This window comes from Chionomys nivalis, chromosome 19 (assembly GCF_950005125.1).
Source record: "Chionomys nivalis chromosome 19, mChiNiv1.1, whole genome shotgun sequence".
NCBI lineage: Eukaryota > Metazoa > Chordata > Mammalia > Rodentia > Cricetidae > Chionomys > Chionomys nivalis.
This window is the reverse complement of record NC_080104.1, coordinates 49645836-49665471: the sequence shown is the minus strand read 5'-3', so window position 1 is coordinate 49665471 and position 19636 is coordinate 49645836. Positions and strand designations below refer to the sequence as shown.

Genomic DNA, 19636 nt, shown 5'->3' with positions numbered 1-19636 from the left:
AGACCAACTTATCTTGTTCCTCGAAATAATAACAGGAGGGTTTAATTGATGGGATGCTGCAGAAAACCTGCGCTCCTGTTCAAACAATACAATAGAACAACAAGGCTAGTCGGTGTTCTTTTCTTCTAATCCTTGGCATTAGCTTCATTAATACTTCTGTATTTTCATAGAGCAGAAGTGGGGGAAGACCGATTAACAAAGTCTCCTTTGCATTAGAGACTCCTTTGGATAAACAATGTGAAAGTCTGTGTGCTGCTGGCCGTCACTCCTTCCCTGTGCCCAGCTCCATAGTGTAGGGTGTCACTTCCTGGTCCAGTGCGTTACAGGGTTGTAATTAGCAGGGTAGCACGTGACCAGCTCTGCACAATTAATTATGAGAGAATACAAATTCTGTAGAGCCCCAGAGCTTTGAGTTGTTGGCATAGGAGCCTCTAGATCCTTTTTCTCGGAGACTCCCAAGCCAGAAGTATTGTTTCTAAACAGAGCTTACTGGTTGACTTCCATTAACAGGATCCCTTCCACCAATCAATAAGAGCCACATAGAAGGTGTGAAAAGTGTGTCTTTGTGGGCCTAAATCACTAAGGTTCCAGGTCGTTCGTTGGGTTACTGGCCTAGTTCAATGCAGGATTCTTCATTTAGTGGGGTTGAATGTATACCCAGTCAAATGAAAATAAAGCATCCTATACACCGCTTGGACCTCACCCCTAAAAGTTGCTGAACATGTAAGTCTATATCTTACCTGTGTTATTTTTAACATGTAGGGATTGACCCCAGGGTTTCTGTGTGTTAGACAAGTGCTGAGATACTGAGCTATGTCCCTCACACCTTCTAACCCTCAAAAACCTCTGAAGAGAAATTTGATCATCTGCATCTTGCAAAACTAGAAAAGGTATATTAAAAAAGTGACTTCGATTTCCTGTCACATACGAAGTCCATACTTAAGGAGGCACATGAACGTCTATCCATCTGCACCCCAATCAGCTACTTGTGTTACTGTGGGTGATAGGACACCTGACTGAAGCCACAATAAGGAAGAGTTGATTTGGACTCGCAGTTTGAGGGTTCAGTCCATCATGATGGAGAAGTTGGGGAAGCAGGAGCGTGAGGTGGCCAGTCATGTGATGCAACCAGCTAGGTGACAGGCGAGCAGAAAGAGATGAGGACTGGTCTCCAACCAACTTTCTCCTTCTTATCCAGTTAACCAATGGGAGCATTTAGGGTGGGTCTTCATACCTTAATCTAGATAACGCCTCATAGACATGCCCAATCAAGCTGACAACCAATATAACCCGTCGGTGTACCCACAGGCCATTCACTTTACTCCATCAGTACACTGTTACTCACATGTTCATCTCTGGGATTTATTGAAGGACCCTTGAGGGAAAGCACCAAATCTGGAAGCTAATGGAGGGATCGCGGTGCAATGGAGCAGCCACACAGAGGAGACCCCCTTCTTTCAAGCACTGATCATTCTTCACTGTAGGTTGAATTTACATGGTTATTGCAATATAGAAACTGTAACTACATAAAGAAGATCCAAAAAAAATTAGATTTTATTTACATGTACAAATATATATAATGGGGCAAAGGGGGAAACTTTAACAGTTGCTCTTTGTGGGAGTAATCTGCCTCTCTGTTAACTATTCCAGGCAGTGTGTACATGGAGTTAAGTCCTCACTATTCTCTATGGCTCCACTCAGCTATACCATCAGTACATCCCTGTTCTGCATGATTGCACGTGGGGTGTGTGTGTGTGTGTGTGTGTGTGTGTGTGTGTGTGTAAGAGAGGCGGGGGTTACGGATAGAGCCAGGGTCTCTCACACCCTCAGCTGCCAGCTCTCTAGCCCTGAGCTGTAACTCCAGTTACTCTTTTGCATCTTTTAAAGGAAATCCTGAAACTTGCATTGCAACCCTAAGCTGATGTGGCTCCTCGCACCGTAAACCCATTTCTCAGATTCCCATTGATGGCGAACTTACAACCTTCGGCTCGGTTATTTCATTTTGAATGACATTCCATGAGTATCTTTTTTTTTCCTTCGATTTTTACATTTCTCAGAGTTAATGCATAAGGAATCAATGAAGCTTATCTCTTCAGGTTCCTTCACATCATTCAGAATAATGTATTTGTCTACCTTGAAAACATGACGAAATTAGTTTACAGACATCCTAGGTTCCTTTCTAGAAACACCTTCCATCAGCTTCAAGACTTAAGACACTGTTAATTAAAAGATAAGCTTATGAAGTTGATCACCTATCATAGGACGCCAGTAAACTAAACACCAACCTGCTGGCTTCACTTGTCAGAGCTCTGTGCCACTGAATCACCACTTCTATCTCCCTCCAATCAGAGAGAACAAAAACTAGGAAAATAGACCAAAGGTCCACTTCTCTTTTCTGTAAGTAAGAGCTCACAGAAAATCTATGCTGCAGCAGGAGTTGAAGTAAAACATCTATACTGGCGCTGTGAAATAATATGTGAGAAATAATGTAACAGAAACCACGAGTGAAGACCAACACCCAAAGCAAATGAGGGAACCATAGTGTGCCCATGCTCACTGACATACTCAGGAAGAAGAAAATAGACCCATAGCTGGAGAGAGCATTTTTGTGATTTGTGATGGCAGAGGACAGTGGCAGAGAATGAAAACTATCTTTCTTCTAATTTAGAGTCGATTGCAATAAGAACTCTACCTTCCAAAAAGAGAAATGCAGTAAATATTTAAAAGGTTATTTTGCCTGAAAGTATTTAAAGTTTTTTTTTTCTGCAGAAGGATGAAAACGAAAAACTCACAAGCAGATCTGGATCACGTGCCAGCCTGTTAACAACCCTCCTGCAGCCAAATGGGAGAAACTCGAGGCTTCCGTATGCCAGACCAAACAGCTGGTCTCCCCAAGGAAGTGGGTTAGCAAGAGGCTGGCAGCCCACAACTCACTGCAGAAAAGCTCTCCTCAGAGCCTCCTACTTTTCGTATTCTGTTAAAATAGCCACCAGAGGGGAGGACATATGGATGGGGTGCAGCCTGGAGCCAGATGGTGAGGGGTGAGGAAGACAAGACTCCCAGCTCCCAGCACTAAAACTGAATGGCCTCTGGACAGCTGAAAGCGCCAACACAGGAAGTGGCTTGTGCCATCCAGGTTTAGTCCTCCCACATCATGTTATGGAGGATGGTTGTTCTGATCTCTACAACACTCAAAACAAGCACTTTTAATTTTTCACAAAACACTGGGATGGATAATCCATGCACTGAGTCAGTGCCCCTCCTTGGGAAGAAATGTTTGCTCTCTGATTAGATACTCTAAACAGGAACATGCTGGTCCTGGGTTCCAGTCGGACCAGGGTTTAGGATGAGAAGAGAGGGGCACATCTTGCTTTGACTTTAACCATATCAAGGAATTTTACTGTTACCCCAAAACTTGGCTTTTCAGGCGACCACTCCTTCAGGGGACCTTGTCCAAGTCATGCTTTTCCCCACATAACTTGTTTAGGAGAGAAAGGAATAAGCAAACGCAAAGGAAAACCATAGCTCAAATAGACATTCTCATCTCAAAAGCTTCAGCTTCTTAGAGGCCAGACCTCCACTCTCTCCATGGTTCTTGGTCTTCTATCAGTTAATACACCCAATCCTTCCCCTCCTGAATCATTTAAATAGGAGGCAAATCTGAAACTTTCATACACAAAGATGACCTCCAGATCCTCTTTCTCCACTTCCTTCTCATGCCTGTGGCCAAGGTCAAGAGAGAAGGATGCTCAAAGTAACATATGAACATGACCCATCAAAGGGGACCTGCTACATCTGAAAATGGAGGTTATTGAGAGAAAGGCAAGAAAAGTGGGGGATTAAGCCACACTGTCCACTATCGCTAGGGGCCTCACTTTCCCCAAGTCCAACACTCTGATTAGGATCCAACTGCCGAGCAACTTTAGAGCTGTGCATTCCAACTTCATGAACAGAAAACTCTGAACCCGCAGCAACCATAGGCCTACGGGGAGGCGCTTCAGCTTCCAGAACAACGCTTTTCAATTTAAAAAAGCTAGCTCCTGTAGGTTTTCATGGGTGCTTTGGGGCAATGAAAATCCCACAAACAAGCAGTTAGAACTCAGTGGCTTTTCTGAGGCCAGAAGCATCAGGCAGGATTCGCGGTTGCGAAAGGATGCTCAGATCCAGCCCTCTTCCAAAGAACCCACAGTCTTACACACAGAACTCTCCACCACAGCGTGAGGTAAAACTCGTGGCTGTCACTTTTGCCTTGCAACCCAAACCCTTGTGAGATAGCTCTGTCTACATTTATCCAAGCCATGATGGGGCATTACACGAGACAGCCAAGGCCAAGTGTGATCAGCGATAATCACAGATACTGTGTAAACCTGTGTAGCCTTTTTTATTTGAATCTAAGTCAACTAAGCCACTGGTTATCAGATGGGGGGGGTTGTACTGTAGCTCATATTACATCAGAAGTCACGGTCCCTGAAGGACTAAGTGGCCTGTTCTATCTGATTCAATGAACTTCATTCTCAAATGTAACAACACAGACAAAATGCTAGTTGCATAATGGATTCTTTCCCAATTATATCCTAGCTAAAAGCAAGGCAGATGGCCTATGGAGCTTAATAAAAAAAATTACAGACCTATTCCCTGCCTAGTGTATTGTTTCACTAGGATCAGGTTGTAGACTAAGGTATTTTTCTGCCCTGTGTAAGAACTATGCCCATCCATTTTTTATTAAAAAAAAAAAATCAGAAGCTATGCTGCCCAGCTCCTTGACAATAGCCTTCATTATCATCCTTCAAGGCACTCTTTCTAATTTTGATAAGTATCTTTTTCACATTGCTGGTGTGATGGGTATGCAGACTTTGAGATTTCAAAATTATTGGGGATCAGTTTGTCACAGCTCCTCCAGTTTCTGTCGTCTACAGACAGTTGTTGGTCTCCCAGAATTGGCTTAAGGTTGTACTTAGTCAGTTTGTGTCTTTGACCAAAACTGATCTCAAGCATGCCCGTGGTGAAGAACGAGATAGTTCAAGCAATTGACGCTTCGAAGACGACAGACGGAGGGTGACAGACCCCTAGTGACATCAGTGGACCACAGCAGGGTTTTTAAAACTTCAAGCAAAAAGCTGATGGCTCCACGACATAGCCAACCCAAGACTACTAGAAGGAACAAGAAATAAAGACCCAGTGGGCTGATCAGGGAGATTTCGTCATAGTTATTCATTTAGCATTTTGATTTTCTATTTTCTGAAAAGATAAGACTTCCTCTGTCAATTTTACCGACCTTTAACCCCTAACAATATAGCACACAGTGTTTATATGAACCGAGAAGAAACATTTAAAAATGATGGCTCAGACTCTGACCCTCTGTTCCCAACCCATGCAGTTCACGCCACATACATAATTTTTCACCACAATGGGCCTATCTGTATATGTTCAATAATAAACTGTCTTCCCTTAACCAGGATGTATGACTGGGAAAATCTATTTTGCAGCCAACACCCTGCCTGCAACCTTGTATCAGCGAATGAAGCTGGGTAAATCAGAACAGGGCATTTAACTTCTCCTAGGAAGCCTACCTTCCAACCAGGACTGCAGTGCAGCCTTCTGAGGAGAGCCTCTGCCTGCTTATCCACTCCCATAACCTTCCTTATAATCAGCAACAGGCCAGGAATTACATGGCCCATTGCCACCTCATTACAAGTGATGACAGTGTCATTTCTTTGAGGCCACACTAGAGAACAGCAAGAAGGAAGGCACTGAGGAGGAGTGGCTTGGCCACCCTGAAGCCTCATAGGTGACCAAGTAGAAGATGTCAGATAAGATGGCCCCCTCTCCCCACCCCATCCCTCCCCCATCCCACCACCTAGGACTAGTCAGTTCAGAATCTGCATCCCCAGCCCAGCCTCTTTCGCAGGGAGATGCTGCCATGGATTTAGAACCTCGAGCCTATCAGAAACGAGGGCTATTTCATGTGCCTGCCTCTCTCCACAAGGAAAGTCTGAGCTTAGGGGAATAATCTCTCAGCTTCGCAATGCAACGGGTATTTGCACCTCACCAGAAAACAAAGGTCCTAACCAGAGGTCGCAACGCCGACCGTCTAAAACTGCAAAGGCACAAGGAATCAAGTCAAATAATCTACCCTGCCAAGGCTGTTCTAACAGAAGATGACCTGATATCAGTTTGCAAACTGGACCCGATAGCAAGACGCAATTAACCCAGCCCACCTTGAGCCTCCTGCATTACTTTTTAGGTGACTAAGTGTTAGCAAACCCAACTAACATGGAACAACCATGTTCCAAAGGTTATGTTTACCATATCACAAATGTAACTTTGCAGTTCAGAAAGGGACTTCCTAGTAGGATTGTGAAAGGTCACACTTATTTAGTATCTTCTAAGGACATGATTTATCGGGGACTTTTTGATTAGAGGATTATTTTCTTTACTGTATTTCTAGAGGAAAAAAAAATTAAGCTTTTAAAATATCAACCAAGAGCCGGGCGATGGTGGCGCACGCCTTTAATCCCAGCACTCAGGAGGCAGAGGCAGGCGGATCTCTGTGAGTTCGAGACCAGCCTAGTCTACAAGAGCTAGTTCCAGGACAGGCTCCAAAGCTACAGAGAAACCCTGTCTCAAAAAGAAAAAAAAAAAAATCAACCAAGAGTGGTGGTGATGGTACCTGTCTGTCATCCAGCACTTGGGGGGGCTGAGGTGGGAAGGTAGTGAGTTTGAGGCTAGCCTGAGCTACATAGGAAAATTGTCTCCAAAAGAAAAAACACATTTATATGCATATAAACTTATTAGCAAAGTACTAGGAAAGTAAACTCATTCATCATCCATTTTAATATTTATTGACTTTAGAAACCCAAATATTACATCCAAATACAACACAGTACAACGTGCATAGCTGTGCATCCAAAGCCACACCATTTTAGCTGAAGGAGAATAGCTTGAGACCAAACTGAGGTTCCTAATTTTCGTCAAAGGACTCCAAGTCTGCATAAAGGCTACATCATCTTGCACGAATGCCAAGCAAAGAATATAATGCAACTTTCAATAAAAATCTCACATTTAATAACGCCAGTTTGGGGCTGGGTGGTCGTGTTGCATGCCTTTAATCCCAGTAGGTGGGAATCAGAGGCAGGCGGATCTCTGTGAGTTCGAGACCAGCCTGGTCTACAGAGTGAGTTCTAGGACAGGCTCCAAATCAAAAGCTACATGGAGAAACCCTGTCTTGAAAAATCATAAAAAAAATAAAAAACATAAAAAGCAAGCAGTTTGGGGCTGGGCGGTGGTCGTGCACACCTTTAATTCCTCGGGAATCAGAGGCAGGTGGATCTCTCTGAGTTCCAGACCAGCCAGAGCTGGTTCCAGGACAGCTAGGAATGTTACACAGAGAAATCTTGTCTCGAAAAACAAAACAACACCAACAAAATGCCAGTTTGGAGCTGGGGCAGGGATCGGGGGAAGCTCAGTTAGTAGGATGCTTGCCTAGAATACATGAAGTCCTGGGTTTGACCCCTAGGTCAAATGTCACCATATCTCAGGGCACATACACGCTGGCTGACGGTACAGCAATGAGCCCACTCTGCTCATCGAACCGGGGAGGCCTTTCCACAACCAAGACCCAATAGTGGAGTCTTACCTGGCTTTCTCCGTGGTTCCGGCCACTCTCAGCTCTGAGGATAGACTTGGGTTTCCGGGACTTGAAGTTACCCATGCTGGGTCTCAGCACTCCATCCAGCAGCAGGGTCTGTTCCACATGCTGGGCCTCGTGCAAGGGCGGAGCAAGCTCGTCTATTCGAGCCCCCACCTGTGGGTAGTTCTCTTTATTGTTTTCATCTCTGCAAGAAGAAAGACCCAATTTAGAACAGACCCAACACAGGTAAACCTGTAATGAAAAGAGCTGATGAGATTTGCCACGCTGTAGTCAGAGGGAACCCAGGCAAGGGCAAATTTTATAAGCCTAAGAACTCAAGAAATGCAAATGCCATTCTTATTTCTATTTTTAATTTTTAAGTTAGGGTCTCCTGTGTCTCAGACTGGCCTTGAACTCACTATTATTCAAAGGTGATCTTGAACTTTGGATCCCATCTTTCCTCCTGCACCCACCACGTGCTAGGATTACAGATAGGTACCACCATGCCTGATTTATACGGTACCAGGAATTGAACCCAGGGCCTCGGGCCAACTGAGTACAGCCCCATGCATCCTGTCACTCTCCCCTCCCGTGCATCTAAGTCTTCACTTGAAGACGCCCAGCTTTCACTGTGTATCCTTCTCTCCCACAATAACAACCTTCAGCCTAGGTACTTGAGATTCCAAATTTACAGGTTAAGACTGGAAAGTGCTGTGGTTAAGCGGCCTACCCAGCAGACAGACCAACTCAAACACTCCCAGAATCATCGAAGAGATCTCAGTCTCTCGGACCCAATTCTTGGTTCTAGCCATGATGCTTCCTATCCATTGGCAAAGAGAGTTTGCAACATGGCTCCGTTTGGAGAGGAAGCAAGTCATCCACATAAGTTTTAAGTCTGGTGATGCATTTCCCCTAGCTGGGCCTTTGAGCAATGTCTTGAATGCAACATAGAACAAGATACCAATGTGGGGGTTCCCCCAGGGATGAGTTACTGCTGAATGGCACAGGCCTGCCATCCCAGCAACTTCAGAAGCTGAGGCAGGAAGGTCAAACCTGAACTCCATCCTGGGGATGTAGTGAGCTCTGTCTCCTAACAAAAAGCAAAAGAAAGGAAGAGGGAGCTAGGGATATGGCTTAGTGGTAGGGTTAATGCCTTGCCTAGTCAAGGTCCTAGGTTCAATTCCCAGTCTCACACTCATACACCCTACTCAGTTCTGGCAGGGATGGCCCAAGTTCCATATAACATGCCCAAAGCCTAATGTTCTCCCCTGAAACCATCTACCTTGCTTAAATCTCTAAGCATTTTCCTTTCCATAGAGCTAGCAAACAGGCAATCGTAGCCATAACGAAATGAGGGTATGAATTGGATTCTTCGCCATAGATTCTAAGGTTTGCATGGTCAATATCACCAACCTTACTCTCTGGCAATTCACCAGAAGCAGCTACTTCCTGGGCATTTTCAACACATGCACCCACGAAAGCACTGTGGTAAGGTACAATAGGAAGCAACAGTCCCCAGCTTCTCAGACACATGAAGCCAGAGAGGGAAGTCCAGGGAGGAAAGGTCCCCCACCAGACCCACCACGCAACACACCTTCCTGCAGGTGATGACTGAACTCACTAAGCTGTTGAGGGGGTGAGGGTAGAGGTGAGCAGAAGCCACCAGGATTGGTGATCTGCCAGTTGAGTCTCAGGTGGTATAGCCAACAAAAAGAAGTAAGGGTAAGAAGCTGGGGCGGGGGGACAGTGCTGGTGACCCAGTTGTTAACAATCACTTTTTTCCATGTCACTAATGGCTTTAGACATTAGAGGCAAGCCAGGGCTGGGAACTTAGCTTATTCCAGTGAATTCTACTGCCTGTAGCGAGGTGAAGTGGGGCATTATGCATCTACTCAAGTCCCTGCCAGGGAAACAAAGCCACAGCATCCTTTCCAGGAGCATTTGTTCCTCATCCAGATCAAAATCCAGAACCTTCCATAACGGGGTCCAAGACAGTCAATACATGTTTAGTGACTAAGGATGAGGGCGCATTGTCAAATTTAATGGATACGTTTTCTGTTCAAGGTTCTGCTCTGAGGGTCTGGAAAGCTCACGCCGCAATACTCGGCTCAGAAGCACACTTCGAAGAAAAGATGTTTGGGTTCCGAAAAGAGACTCCAGACCCAGAGGGTCACTTGTCACAAATCAGAACGAAGGGCGGGTCATACCTGAGCCCAGAGCAGTCGTCCTCGTCTTCATGTAAAGAGACCGTGCCGTCCTCACACCTGAGACGACAGGGAGAACAGCGCGTCAGACACAAAGGTCTACCTCGGTAGACGCGGCAGTAATCTAGAGTCGTGTTAAGATTAGCACGACTCTAAGAAAATTCATAAGAAAATTATGTAACACGGTGATCCTCACCACTGTCTCCCCGAAGGACACAGAACCACAAACACCCAGCTCCAGTTTCTGATGTCTGCCAGGCCACGATACAACACCAATGTGCCCGTCAAAACACGTGAGCTGAAAACGTCAAATCAGCTTTGACTTTTCACCTCCATGGCACTGCTTAGATGTCATCTAAGCCAGTGCTTCTTAATCTTCCTCCTTTAACACAGCTCCTCATGTCCTGGTGACCCCCAACCGTCAAAATTAGTTGCTTACTGCTTTGTAACTAATTTTGCTACTGTTATGGATTGTAGTGTAAGCATGTGATATGCAGATGGCCTTAGGTAACCCCTGTGAAAGGGTCGTTGAGAACCACTGGTCTAAGGAGCTGTGAGAGCTCACTAATACCAAGATGCTCCCAGGAGGAGGTCAGACACCAAGAGGACTGCTCTCAAGAGAGATCCCACAATCCTCTGCATCAGGCACTCTGTCCTGTGCCCCATGCCACAACAGCAACCACTGGCCTTGGATGTTCTCTTTTTCACAGAACTTCCTAACTAACCTGATGAAAAAGACTTGGCTCTTCCACATTAAAAAGAAAAAGAAAATCCCTGGTGTTCCCTACTACTCCCCAAGGGGACCTACAGTAAGAGTGTTGTCCCTAAGTAAGAGGGAGTCTCTGTTCCACTGCCCGGCCATTCATCCTGCCTCGCCCAGCCCCAGCCTGGAACATTTTCCCATCTTCCATTTCCATCCACCCCACACTGACCAAAGCAGGAGGTACCAGTACTGAACAGGAACCTTCCCAGCCAGATCCACACACACACCATTATAACGATGTTCATTTTAATGGATAAATGTTTACTCTTCCTCCTTTGGTTCCGGTGTATTTTGTGCATCTGAGAGCCTTTGAATTGGTTTCTTGTTGCAGGCAACAGCTATAGCCATAACTATACTTAGAGAAACGTTGACAGTTCTTTTTCTAGGGACACCACTATGGCTCCCAAGTGCAGCATTGTGGATGACTCTGCTCCCTCGGCAGAATAACCGAGGAGTTTAAACAAGGGAACCGATGGCTATTAACATCGACTGCTTCCCAGGTGCTCAATTCACCTTCTGTGATGGCTAACTGTAATCGCCAACTTGAGGGAAGTTTCTAGAGTATGTTAATTGATGTGAAAAGACCCAGCCTGATTGTGGGCAGCACCATTCCAGGGTCTAGAGACGGAGAGAAAGTAAGCTGAGGACCAACATCCATCTCTTCCTGCTTCCAGAGAAGATGCGATGTGATCCGCTTCCTCAAGCCCCTGTCTGGCGCCTTGCCCACTACGATGGACTGTCCCTCAGATTCTGAGCCAAAATCAACCCTTTGTTAAGTGGTTTTCGGTCAAGGTGTCACGCCACAGCAGTGAGAAAAGTTGGACCAATGTGTCTTACATTTTCTAAGGTTAAGAACTGACCGCTGTGCTCTATTTTAATGTCCAGTTCACTGAGGTAAACAAGTGATAGCAACGTCAAATTCCTATTGAAGTTATCATGTGCTGGCTCCCTTCTTCCCTGCTTCTGTTCTTGATCCAGACACGTTTGATATATCTATACTCAACGTAACATTATTTCTAAAGGATACAAGGTTTTCAAAGGATCTGGATCCTGTTCCGAGATATTCAGTGTAGTTGAGTAGGCGAAAATAAAACAAACAAATACATATGCACAAATATAATACAGTGCTTATGCTACATTAAATAACATATTTAAATATTCATCACTGGATATGCTGTATAATTAGTCCACAAATTAACTGAAGAAAGCTCCTGTTCTCTTCACTTACAGTCTCTTTTTAAATTATGGCTTTTGTAGTGAATTATACAAAGGCCACCTACAGACTTGAGCCCTCTTTATCTAACAGAATATTCCGTTCCCTGTGGCAATAAAATAAAGTTGGTCGAGTTAACAAAATGCTCATTTTAATGGAAAAATCTAAGCCTCTTGGCTCTCTTCTGTTTTTGACTACCAATAGCTCTACTCTATTTATCTCATGAGAAATAGCAATTCAGTTCCCAAGTTTTACACGCGGCCCCATCATCAGTATTCAAACGTAGTTCACCACGGAGGCTTTTCAATGTGAATGATAATGTTTTCTGAGAGTGAAACAGAGAAAGTCACACAATGACAAACCTAGACTTCTCACTTCTAAGAATTCCAGCCCCCAGTCCCAGCCCCCGAGTTCAGCCATGCTGCCTGAGGACGTGGAAGTTTCTCCTCTGGAAATCATCGTTTCTCCCTCTAAGCACGATGGCCCAAGGATGGAAATTTAGCACCAGAGCAGGTGACTTCTGGTCCATCAGGCTAGACCAAATTAGTAGAGCAGAAATATCTCCTAAACAACCACCAATTGCTGCTCAGGACACACAAGTTCAAGACCATAGGTCCAGCGGTGGAAATCAATGTCCTTACCGGCCTTGGAGTTCATCCCTGCTCCTGAGCAAGGCAGAATTCTCCATTACTTTACTAGGGACCATCAACCCCCACCCAATCAGCATCTCATTTTTGTCCTTGCCCAGGAGGGTCCTACAAAAGGACAATGCCGGCCTGGTTATGAAACTGGATTCTGCTATAGGAAACCACAATCATGGCTCCCCATTTCTGGAAGACCATTAACTCAGACTAAGTGACCAACTGACCCAGGCATGGTGTTCTCTAACAATACTGTTATACCACACGGAGAGTTTAAAGGCCAATCCATTTTATGATCTCCCTCTTAGGTCCTCAAAACAAAAATATTATATTAATCAAGGTAACCTAGGCTCAGAAAAACAAACATTACGTAGGTAGATCCTGACTTCTAAGTTTTATATATGTGTATTTACGCAGGAGAGAGTAGGGCTGAGGTTGGGAAACTAGAAAAAGTCCATAAGGGGGAAAAGAACAGAACCCGTGATGTGGAATGGAAAGGGGAGGGGCAGAGGAATGAGAGGAGGGATGGGGAACAACCCACTAAAGCTAATACTACAAACAAACCTGTTACTTTAGATACTAACTGAAAAATGGACTCAAAAGAGAGAAATAGTCCATCAGAATGGTGTATTCAGAAATAGCTGTTTGGAAACATGGTATGTTGTGTATATATTTTAACAAGTGTGAATTCAATGAGAGGACATTTCAAGTCTTGCAATAACGTAGCAATGTCCTGATGTTCTTCCGATTGGGCGCTGTCACAGCGATCTCCGCCACCAAGTGGCTAACCACTCACATTTTACGGCCAGTGTGCTTTAGACAAAATAGAAAATGTCAGCACTGACAGGGTTCACGGCTGCTTTCTGGAAGTCCCTGAAGTCACACGTCTATGTGTGACTGAACTGTGAGAGAGAATGTTTTCCTTCTGGTTGGTCATGGTGAAAAGGAAAGAATGTCAAAGACACTTCCAGCAAGTGACTTCTGGGTAGCTCTCCTCGGCAAGCCGTCAGAGCGCATCTCTTGGGATGGCTCAGACATCTCCCCAACAACTCCAACTGTGGTCTCTCTTCTCCCTCTTTTACTTTGCTCAGTCTGCCAAGCACAAACAAAAGAAAAGAGCGCACAGTTCCCAGCCCACATGACATCTGCACCTTCTCAGGCCAGCCTGACAGCTAAGAAAGAACGCAGTCCCAGGAAGCCAAGCTATTGCCAGGATTCCAAGGCTTTACTCTAGGGAACCTTGCTTGTTCCTGCCCCACATCACCAAGTCCACAGACAAAAGTCACATGACATTGTCAGTCTCTTTTCCCAGAGGCGCAGGAGACTGGAAGCTAAAGACAAATCCATGAGAAGTTATCTTCTCTAGTTAAACAGGAAGAGAGGTCCCAACTTGATGGACTGGCAGAGAGAAATGGTTTCCTCTCCTCCCCCTCCCCCGCAGCACCACAGCCCTGAAGGGAAAGTTGCAGAGATGCAACCCTCTCAGGGAATTTCCCGCAGTGTGGTCCCAGAACCTCCTGCATCAGTGCTCTCGGAAACACCTGACTGAGAAGAACAGGCTGCAGCCTGGCCCTGCCTCTGCCCACACAGCTCTGAGGGTAGAATGTCAACCTCTGGGGGCAGCTGCCCGTTGCGTTTTTTGTTTGTTTGTTTGGTTTGGTTTTGGGGGGGTTTTTTTGTTTTGTTTTGTTTTGTTTTTTGAGATGTCTCTTGTAATCCAGGCTGGCCTCAAACTTTGCTGCAGCCAAAAATGACCTTGAACTTCTGATCCTCCTGCCTCTACCACCAAGTGCCAGAGATTACAGGAGTTCACCACCATCACCACCCAGTTTTATTTGGTGCTTCAAATCAAACCCAGGGCTTCTTGTATGCCCCATACTGTAAACTTTTATTTTTTTATCTATTTTTATTTTATATGCTTTGGTCCTTTGAATATAATTGGCCCCCATAAACTCACAGGGAGTGGCACTACCAGGAGGTATAGCTTTGGAGTAGGTATGGCCTTGTTGGAGGAAATGTGTCACTGTGGAGGTGGGCTTTGAGGTCTCATATATGCTCAAGCCACACCCAGTGTCTCAGTTCTCTTCCTGTTCCCTGTGAATCAAAATGTAGAGCTCTCAGCTCCTTCTCCAGCACCATGTCTGTCTTTATACCATCATGTCCCACCATGAATATAATGGACTAAACCTCTAAAACTGTAAGCCACCCCAATAAATGTTTTCCTTTATAAGAGTTGCTGTGGTCGTGGTGTCTCTTCACAGGAATAGAAACCCAAACTAAGACATGTTCATTGGGTTTTTGCCTGAATGTATGTCTGCATGAGGCTGTCAGAGTCTCTAGAACTGGACAGATAGTTGTGAGCTGCCATGTGGATGCTGGGAATTGAACCTGGGTCCTCTGGGTCCATCAGAGTGGTGGTGCATCCAAAGCCCCAGGGTTGGGGTGAATGGAGACAGAAGGATTCCCAGAACTCATTAGTCGTCAGTCCTATCCATCCATGAACTCCAAGTGCAGTGAGAGATGAATTCCAATGAAATAAAAGGAAGACACAGGACGTTAACCTCTGACCTCCACAGGCACCCTCATGTGTGCACACACACACACACACACACACACAAATGCACACATACAAACTGGCCGAATAGCATCCTTTCAGATTGGACTACCTGATAAAACAATTCATAGGAAACACTAGAAACACTAATGACTATGTGGACACACCTTCCAAGACACAGGGTTTTTCACTTGCATTTTAATAGGGCTCACTATCATAGACCTCAACCCAAAAAGAAAGGCTCTCAGTGGTGTGGGGAGGAGGCAATGAGAAGGGTGGCGTCAGGAGGTAGAGGACATTTGCTCATCTCAGAAACATCAAAACATCCTCGGAGTACACCAACATCTCAACCAAACACTTCCAGGGCACCTGCTACGTCTGTGCCTTGGGATAGCATCCTCCTTCCTGCTGGCTAAGGGATCTAGTGCCCACAGATCCAAGAACGGTTCATAATATTGAGGGGAGAAGAAAAAACAATGTTGCGTTTGACAACCACTGGTTTAAGATGCCCCTGGTCTCTGCCCTGTCAGACCTGTGACGCTTTGGGTATCCTTTCAGTGCCTTCGATTCTTGTATTAGCCAGATGGCTTCTCAGTCACCACTCACAGCCTTTTAAAAGGAACCGCTGTCACCTCGCTAAAAGTAACAACGTGATCTTATGCAACCAGAACTCCTTGGGGAGTATCCAAGGATGAGACACGACAGTCTCCCCAGCATTTAACCACAACACACACACACACACACACACCCCACAACTCATATGAAATCTGGAACTAAATGTCTCCATCGTGAAGTGCCTGGGCCTGTGACTGGGGCTGACTCTAGCCACATAAGGCACCTGAGAATCAAGCCCAGAAAGCACATAGTGCCAGAAAGTCCAGCCGGGGCAAAGAGAGGTAGGTATCTGACTGCTTGAACCAGGAAACCCAGGCCTCATCTTTGGTCCACAGGTGTATCTCTCCTCTTCTCTCAGCCTTTTATAGAGAGGCAAAGTGGCAAAGCAATGTGGCTACCACTGTCCCAGAGAGCAGGCCATAGTGCACCTTGGAAAGTTTACCTGGTCTTCCTTTTAAAGAGACCCCCACTTAGGGGTGCTCAAAGTGGGTCCCTATGACAACAGCAAACCAAACAGATGAGCAAAGACAATTGGGAATGAGGCCCCAGGGAGCACAGTGGAACCTTGGGCCTTCCTCTCCAAGTACCTGCAACAATGGTAGACTCCAAAACCCAGAGGATGCTTTATGCACTGTCCAGGTATCTCCCAAATAGCTCCCAAGTCAACTTGTGGCTTCTGTTTGAAACGCGCAATGTTTTTAAGTAGCAGAATACACAACTTTGCACACACTTTCTTGCAAAGCTTTTCCAGAGTGACTTTTAACCAAAGATCCCCAAAGTAAACACGAATGTCCCTATGATAAGACGGCTAAGTGGGATCCATATAGTTTATACACCCAGCTATATGTAAATATCACGTATAGTGCCAGAAAAATATACTTCACATTAATTTCTGATATATATATATATAAATAGATAGATTATAGTCTCAAGAAAATAATAAGGAAGAGATGACCAGAATAAAAATGAAGCACTATAAATATCAAAACAAACAAACAAACAAACAAAAAACCTATGTGGGCTGGCCTTGAATAAAACACCACTCCCCACCCTCCAGTTTGTTGTTAGTTGCCCTAAGCATCAGGTAAGGCATTTCTCTAGTCATATTATTGAGGTCAGACGAGAAAAAAAAAATGACAAAAGGCATCTAGAAAAGTTTACCGCACCGTGTCTCAAAAACCTGTACACACGGAGGGACGATAAGTTTCCCCTGTTTAAACGTGATAGAATTAACCTCCAGTCCTCTCGCATCCATCTAGTTGGGGGTCGACGTACACCGCACGCATGCCATGAAAACTGACACGCATGTTGGCAAAATAAAACCAAGCTTCCTTTCTGACATGTCACATAGATTAAAAAAAAAAAAAAAAAAAAAAAAAAAAAAAAAGCTAAGCTCCAAGATTGCATATCTTGGAACACAGAGCCTCCCCCAGTAATCAGTTAGGTTTAATACCTACCCCCCCACACACACACCATACCCCCACATACTGCTGCTAAAATACTGGCTGCAACCTGTGAGAGAGGTTTGTGGGCCCCCGCCAGCCTCGCAGTCCCAGGTTCCAGGAGACAATGCATCGCCTGGGAAGAGGGGCTGGAGACGGTGGGTACCTTCACCACAGTTGCTTCGGAAACAAGCATGCAAGTCGATTGTAATGACAAGAATCACTTACTCAGTTACAGCGGCGCTGCCGAAGGAATTATCCTGAAGGCTGAAACAGAAACAAGAAAACATTAGCCAAGTCCGGCCGGGGAGCCGTCTCCCTAATTGCTCTCCCCGAGTTAGAGCACGCACACAAACATGGCATTGCCAGGCAAGTCTCAGGGCTTGCCCGGCACGCTCTCTCTACCTTGGGCTGCTGTCTGCACATGCTCCTGACGACACCCCCAGCAGGGGCCCAGCGGCACCGGCGAACCACAAAGCCCAGCAGCCCGCGAGGCTGCGGGGACGATGGGGCGGGGCGCGGCGGCGTGAAATCCGAGGTTGGAGCTGCAGGAACCTAGAGAGGCTCCGCGCAACCCGGGTAGCCAGCTAGGAGCTGCAAGGAGTCCAAGTGGCTTGAGCTTGCTACCTCAGCCTGGGCGGGCAATATGGATACCTCCCCTCCTCATCCCGCACCGCGCCCCAGTGTATGCAATGCCCGCCTCCCATGGCTAGTTACCTCCCCAGCCCCCACCCCACCCGGAGGATGCAAACGCGCAAAGATGAATCCATCGCCCAGAAAAAAGCAAGGAGAGATCGAGAAGGGGAGAGGGAGATGAATGCTGAGTCTTGTCTTATTTTCACTGTGTGGTGGTTTTTATTGCCTAGAACAAAAGACGCTCCAAAGGGCCGGCTGCATCCCCACAGGTCTGACTGCGCTCTGGTTATTTCATTTCGCTGGAGGAAGCGCTCTGCTCAGGACCACACAGCTGTAAATGAGTCTACGCAGGGCGAGTATCGAATGCTTTCCAGGCCTTAGCTGGTACCTAGGACACCGTGCAAGAGGAGAAGGCGGGACTCTCATACCCCAGGCACCTTGACAAAGGATAGAGTGCAGAACTCACAAACGCAGTTCCCTTGGATGGAGGCTGCTCCTTTGGGGGGGAAGGAAAGTCAGCGAGCCCCACCCCCATCCCGCCTTATTCTTGCTTGAGGGATGTTTGTCCTGCCCCCTTCATGTCTCCTGCCATGTTGACCTTGACTTGAAATAAACAGACAACTGTGAAAGACAGGTCTCTGGATTTTGAAATAAGAGTTCCCTGCCAGGAACAGATGACCTGGTGGCCTAACTCTGTAACCAAACTGATGACTTACTTTATAACAACTGACCTCATTAAAAAGAAAATTCAATTAAAATTTAAACTGCCTCGAAATTTTGGAAAAAAGGAGGAGGAGGCTCGCCTTCCAGGGTCACACTGAGTCAAAGTTTAAAGGTCCACCCAAGGGCTAGTTAATGCCCCAGAAGGGCCGACTTATGTGGACTTGGCTGTGTCATTGCATAGAGCCTAGCCATAGCCCCCTGGCCTGTTAACAGGAACATTCTTCTCTGTCTGTCCAGATGCAAAGATAACCTCTTTGTCATTTCACCGCATGAAGGACATGAGTGAATTGTGCATCTAACCCAAAGAACCTTCTTTCTAAATGCCTGTAAAATGGATCAAGGAGCAGCTCCATTCATCTCTGATGTGTGCACACAGTTTTTTGGTTTTTTTTTTTTTTTAAGTTCCATTTTTAACTTTTCCTGTTTGTACTTGGGGGATAAAAATGAAAGTTTCAGAGAAAAACAACAACAACAAAAAGGTTTCCATTAAGTTGGTTTTTTTCTTTTATGCAGTTTTACTCTCTGATCTGCAAATATTTTTAGATTGGCCAAATAAAAGCTTAAAGTGACCTTCGATATTAATTCTGCAGGTTAAACAGATTCTGAAGTATTGATTCCTTGCTTGTCGAAGGACACACACATTCTTAATCATAACCGGCTCATGGAACTAGGTTCTAAATGGCACACTTCACCGTGTTTATGGTAACGTGGAGTCTAACCACGGAGTATCTTCCTGTCCACAGATCTGAAGACTGTCTATTTCCCAAAGGCTCTTTAGCTTAGAGGGGTCCATTCTGAGTGGTCCAGGCGTATACACAACTCCAGGGATCCATCTAAGACAGGAAGGAACAATGCTTGTAACTGAGAAACAGAACTTATTGTCCAAATGGTGTGCACCCATTGAAAATAAGATGAACTAATAAATGCACGCCATAAATCCAGATATTCAATAATGCCCAGAGGGAAGGGAAAATGAGTTCCCTGCAACCCGTGAGCAGAAAGGACCCAGAATAGCTTTTAAGATCTACTCATACAGAAGAATGGCAACCGACTGGCACAGTGTATTATGGCTGAAACCCCAGAATAAAAGCCTGCCATTTAGCGGTGTGCAAGAAACCACTTCAGGTTTTACCACTCATCCTATTCTTAAGTTGTCCTCATCTTAGATCCGATATTTGTTTTCGTAAGTGGTTTTCCAGTACCTTTTTAAATGAG

The 19636-nt window shown here is 45.5% G+C and overlaps 1 protein-coding gene across 4 annotated transcripts in view; it reads right to left on the bottom strand.

The window, feature by feature from the left end:
• The window catches only part of Fam13c (family with sequence similarity 13 member C), a 95585-nt gene extending 77402 nt beyond the window's left edge, over nucleotides 1-18183 (bottom strand). Inside the window, exons 1-4 of one of the 4 annotated variants that reach the window (XM_057794371.1) lie at nucleotides 18165-18183; nucleotides 17291-17329; nucleotides 9838-9894; nucleotides 7637-7835 (exon numbers count right to left, since the gene is read on the bottom strand). In XM_057794371.1, coding sequence (XP_057650354.1) covers nucleotides 7637-7711 — 75 coding nt within the window. In that variant the 5' untranslated portion in view covers nucleotides 7712-7835; nucleotides 9838-9894; nucleotides 17291-17329; nucleotides 18165-18183. Of the gene's footprint in view, nucleotides 1-7636; nucleotides 7836-9837; nucleotides 9895-17290; nucleotides 17441-17467; nucleotides 17689-18164 lie in introns of those variants that run through there. The other 3 variants (XM_057794370.1, XM_057794368.1, XM_057794369.1) reach the window with 3 other exon arrangements.
• Nucleotides 18184-19636: the final 1453 nt, after the last annotated feature.